The sequence below is a fragment of the Ostrinia furnacalis genome, unplaced genomic scaffold, assembly GCF_004193835.3.
Source record: "Ostrinia furnacalis isolate ACB-3 unplaced genomic scaffold, ASM419383v2 OfSCF4245, whole genome shotgun sequence".
Taxonomy (NCBI): domain Eukaryota; kingdom Metazoa; phylum Arthropoda; class Insecta; order Lepidoptera; family Crambidae; genus Ostrinia; species Ostrinia furnacalis.
The window spans coordinates 1,113,631-1,119,326 of NW_021134484.1; the positions used below are offsets into that span (position 1 = coordinate 1,113,631).

General features: G+C 35.1%; 1 protein-coding gene across 1 annotated transcript; it reads right to left on the reverse strand.

Annotated features, from left to right (window-relative positions):
* Positions 1–2,796: 2,796 nt before the first annotated feature.
* Positions 2,797–5,087, reverse strand: LOC114359181 (uncharacterized). The gene is made up of 3 exons (XM_028313464.1): positions 4,631–5,087; positions 4,438–4,560; positions 2,797–2,820 (listed from the first exon to the last, which is right to left on the reverse strand). The coding sequence occupies exons 1-3, from the start codon at positions 4,883–4,885 to the stop codon at positions 2,797–2,799; spliced, it is 402 nt and encodes a 133-aa protein (XP_028169265.1). The 5' UTR covers positions 4,886–5,087.
* Between the last annotated feature and the right edge of the window lie 609 nt (positions 5,088–5,696).

Here is a 5,696-nt window from a genome sequence, read left to right on the forward strand (position 1 = left end):
AGTACAATTTTGGTTGACCAAAATATTACTAAAATAGTGTTATTCATTATGCTACTGTTATATTTAGCGTAGCTCCATTCAAATTTAATTACTCGGACCCTTCAAATACCGGCGTTTGAAACGAAAAATAAGTTTTCAGTGGGATCAATAAACAAGCGACCTGATTAAAAAGGTTAGGGTGCTGGATGCAGACAGTCATTGATCGCAGTCGCTATAAAACAATGGGGGAAGCTCGGTTGTGGATAAATGCCAAAATATTTTTCGTAGTGTTGTGAGGAGATCGAATGACGATCTGAAGCAATAGTTTGTTACCTAAATACAGTAACGACGAGTATCAAGCCTCTACCAGCTAAATAAGCACAGTTTGCATCTACGAATTGTTTTAATGTATTTGCTATTAAGCTTCACTAATAACCATAAAAACAAGTTAAATAAATAAATAATAAATAAATATTCTTGGACATTTTACACTACGCTTCTAGTCCCAAACTAAGCAAAGCTTGTACTATGGGTACTAGACAACGGATATATAAACATACTTAAATACTTTTTTTTTGTAAATACATACATATTATACATAAAAAACACCCAGACCCGTCACAGAAATTAAAATTCTTCATTTCAATTTCTGCCCGGCCGGGAATCGAACCCGGGACCTCTCGGCATAGTAGTCCGTTCTGAACCGTACCAAACGGCCGACAAATAACTAATTACATAGCTCAATTGTTTTATAATCAGCCTATGCAGACACTGCAATTTTGGAGTATGTTAGTCTTTCATAACACAGTAGACACAACAATTTTATAAACATGATTGTTCGCTTCATTAAATTAACTATCTCAGGTTGTTTTGAAACACCTTAAGCTTGACGATTGATTTAACCACTAAGCTAATCTGTCGTTTCCAAGTGTAATTTACATTGCAAGCCGGCGTGTTTTTTGATATCTCCCATTTTGTTTCTGGTACTACCAGTACTACTTTATGTTAGTGACCATGAAAGTTTAAAACAATACCTATATCGGTACTACTTATCCCACGCCTATTAATTTCCGCAATGTAATCATATTGCCACTACAATGTAATCATAATATGTATCACTATTACTAATGTTCTTGTTTGCCCGAATCATTGTAAATGTCTCTACGACCAATTCAAGATTATTACAGCATAAAGACTTGCCCAATTGTCTTATCTCTATCGTGCGCTCTACATTGACATAAGCTTCATAGCAATGAAGATTGTCACAGACTTGTTTGTCGAGGCGTGTAAACACCGCTTAATGTGCTGCTGCGGAAATTTTATCATTCGTATCCGATGTGCTATTGATTCAGCTTAATACCTGTAGCTTTAATTTACGCTTAAAAGTAAAAATGTAACGAATTCCAACTAAATGGGAATGATAATACATACCCTATTGTTGAAGCAAATATTAGGATTATGCGCGTACACACCAACGCGAAATGTATTATTGATGGTACCTTTTTTAATATGGAAAAAATCGATAATCCTATATTTTTGAAATGTGCTTTATCAAAATTTGTTCTGTAATAAATCTGATGTTTTTATCTTTAGTTAGTTAAGGGCTAATTTTTCAATCGTCGGATAACTTTTAACTGAAGAATAAGTTTGGCACATTGACAGTTTTAGTATGGGAAATATGTCAAAATGACAAGACTAATATCTGACGATTGAAAAATCAGCCCTTAGTTATACGAGTATACTTAGTTTACTATCATTTCATATTTTAAGAGACATTTTGTCCCTAACACTATTCTGAAACAATGACGAATATCGGGTTCCCCATAACGATCCTTTCATCTACTTCAAGGTTCTTATAGTTGGTTTAGCAGTTTAACCATGAAAACTTAACAAACAAATACAGACATAATTACTTTCTTCTTAATTATTTAAAAGCAGTGCGTAAATAAGCTTTTCTAGTCCCATATACCTTATCCTCCTATTTTACACTGAATTTATATTCTAGTTCGAAACTCACGGGATAGACATGGTAGCAAATGGAATAACCTACTTCACTACTTGTTTGTTTGAGGCGAGTAAACATGATCGGCGCGAGCACAACGCTATGGAGGCAACTTTTATGACTCCTCTGCTTCCATGCAATCGATTGTTCTTACAACATCCGCCAATAGGACTATCTCATTGATTTTTTCTTACGAAGAATGATCTACTATTAGTGTTTACTACTAAAATCAATATTGGGGCCGATAAAAGAAAATAGAACAACTCTCTTAAATAAATAATAATCCTCAAAAATCTTTCGACATCTCTCTACTCTCATTTTCCGCTCTTCATCACTGACTTAATTCATTTGTAGTAATTTCGGATCCAAAGCAAACTTAACTTTGTAATTCAAAACAACGTTATAAACTATCTAACTGCTACTGTTTTGTAATGGTAAAAGTGTGATAGACAGTCGACTCTCTATTAAAAAACATCTAAATTAGTAGTAGTATTGTTCATAGTAATATTGTTTTTAATTCCGTAACTGGTCGTACAGAGTAATTTTGTTTTTATTGCATCATATTGATCAATGATTGCAAATCATCTTTACAATTTCAGACCCAATCAATTGATCACTTCGATCACACAAACAATGATCCGCAAATTGTGCATTAATTGCATGCATGTTATCTAAAGCCTAATACAATACCTGAACTAATTACCATACGCACCTAATTTACACGATGAGTGAGTGTTTAATGAGACGTACATTTGATTGCAACACCTGCCACTATTCTAAACGATACGATTGAGAATTTACATAGTAAATACCATTTAGATTTGTGCTTCGATTTGCATCTGGATAATGTATCAAATTTTTTTTACATCATTAAATTATTTCTAGGATTGGATATTTTATAAATCCACATATTCAATATACGTGTTGATTCTCATGATTCATTGTCGTGACGTCTATCTACCAAAACCTCTCTGTATGCGTAGTAAGCGTAGTACATGGAAAACGTTCCAACAATGTTTTCTGGGTAAAGAAGAAATTCATCGTACAAAATCACATATGAAATCAAAATCAAAACAATACATTTTATTAATGGTATTATGTTAACAGCATTGTTGTGTTCCGGCAGTTGGTGGTAAAATAGCCAGTTGCTCCGTGGTTGAGGATTCCGGGTGAAGCTCGCTTTCACCTTCGGCCTGATCGTCACTTACCATCAGGTGAGATACAGGTCAAGAGCTTCCTCGTTGTGGATAAAAAAAATTGTAAACTACAGTGAAAAATACCAACTTTGCCCGACTTTACTAATTCTTTCAATTTTTGTACGCTGAAATAAATTTCTTTATTTCTTACAACTCCAAGATTATGTGCATGTGAGACTCATTTCTATAAAACATACAAATAATATCTGTTCCTGGAAAGGTAGTCTGAATTTTCCATTTAACTTTTTCCCTACCTGTCTTTTTCCGCCCTATATGCACCGGTGTAATGGTCCATTGATAGCAGCAGCTAAAACGGCACGCGGGTGCAGTCAATTACTCGGCTGGCGAACACTGAGAGCCGTAATTAGCTGCACACCTGCCGTCCCAATTTCTACTCGTATGAATTCCATGGCTGTTGGCGATTGAACGAGCATCGATACGACGGTTTTCATTGACTAATCGAGTGGCGGGACTCGATGAGATGCGCGTATTGTGATTTGGATTTGAGTCTCGTTTTCGTTTGATGGTTTTGAGTTTCATTTGCTTCTGCGGTTGTACTGCCTGCTGCTGTTACTGACACCGAACTACAAATAACAAAAAGGGACCTCCTCTTTTAAGTGGACTATTATACAGGGTGTTTGGCGCATCGTGTGCCAAACTGATTTGGCAGATAGAATGGGTCATTTCCTATATTTTCAGTCCCCATAACACGTTCCATGCCAGGCGGCTACTTTTATATTAATTTTTTTAGTAATTTTAGTAATTTCACCAAAATACCCAAATCGCATCATTTAATTTCGATTTAAAAAAAAACTACTAGGCGTAGCCTCAAAGTAAATATTTTGTTTTGACGTGCATTGATGTAGGGTTGCATCAAATCTAAATTTACTGGCAAATATCATCCAGTTTTTTTTTAATTCAGCTTTGAAGTTTCCCTAAAAGTTAAAAATGGACTGAACATTTAAGTTTACATGGCTATAAAAAAATAAATAAAAGAGATAGCGATCTTCGGATTTTATCAAAACTTCTCTAGTCTATTCCCATTTAAACGGTATACTAATCTTGTTTAAATAATAACAATAACTTCACAAATTCCTTAAATTAGTGCATTGACTCTACTCGGACTGATTTGCGAAATTTGTGTTTATAGCCCCTTTTGTGTGAATAGCACGTTATTAAACACCTAACAGGTAAAAATTATTTATCTTATGCAATGTAAAAACCTTTTCCCTATCGTTTTTCAATGTGGATTTCTTGAACTATAGTGATAGGCATTTTGATGAAGGAATTTGCCTTATTCGCGATTGCATGCGCGACTCTGGCGCATATCCGGCTCACTGTCGGCTGACTTAGGCCATGGAGGTCACCAGCATCATCTTGTACCTGAAAATGTATGAAAATAATTATAGCAGCCACGACAAAGGGATAAAATAAAACACTTTTTTGTGCTTACCTCACGACGTCCCCAACATCTTATGGCCACTAAAACTTGCAGTTCAGGACACGTGCCACCACCTCTAGCGCTCTGAACCAGATCATCTTCCACCAAATCTATGATGGTGCGCACTGTGTCCTTATTGAACCTATATTTTATTTTAAAATTTAGGTCCCGCAAATCGAATGGGTTGCTTCGTTGGCGGTAGAGCTTTCTACGTCGCGCTGGGTCGGCATTATTGGCTAAATGCACAATTGCATTTATAGCATTCATTTTCACAAGCAAGGATCACAGCAAGGATATTTTGAATAAATAAACCAACGAAGTGACATTCATATGAAATGACATTTATAAAAGTTAGGTTAAAATAGGTTTATTAGAGCTTTAAACAAGGCCCGAGCTCTCGATAACTTATCACACAGTTATAAGAGGATTTTAGCGCTAAATGACGATTATGAATAACAATTTTTATCAAACTTTTTATAAACCTCTAATAAGCATTTGATAAAATGTGAAAAATGATTATGAATAAGACCGTAACAGTTAACTAGTGTCTAATCGTTAAAAATGTGTGTCTATAATAATTACAGCTTTAGATGTAAATAATTGAGATAAAGTTTTCGTTTTCAGCTAAGGTAATGGGCGCTTTACTTAAAAAATGTTTACAATTAATTGTGATATGATGACGATGACTATGAAATGATAAAATCTTGTAAAGAAACCCGAAATCATTTTTTTACCCGCACAACAGCTCTTAGGAAAATAATATCAAGCTTTAAAATCTTTCACGGTAGCTCTAACATGTTCTAAATACGTTTATCTGCTTATGTGCTTAATGCCGCTTATATGCCTTCCCTGTCCCTATACGAAGAAATACTAAGTAGGGTGTGTACTGCCGAAAGTAGCTTAGGGAAATTGTTCTTGATGTGCTTTTGCCATTCGCAAATGCGACAGATGGGTAAAAACGTAATGCGGATTATTTGGGAAAATGTTTTGTCTAAATTGAATAAGTTAACAGACGTTTTTATAATTCCAACCTCTCGTTCCAGCTTTTTTAGACTTCAGGCCTGTACGGATATTGGTC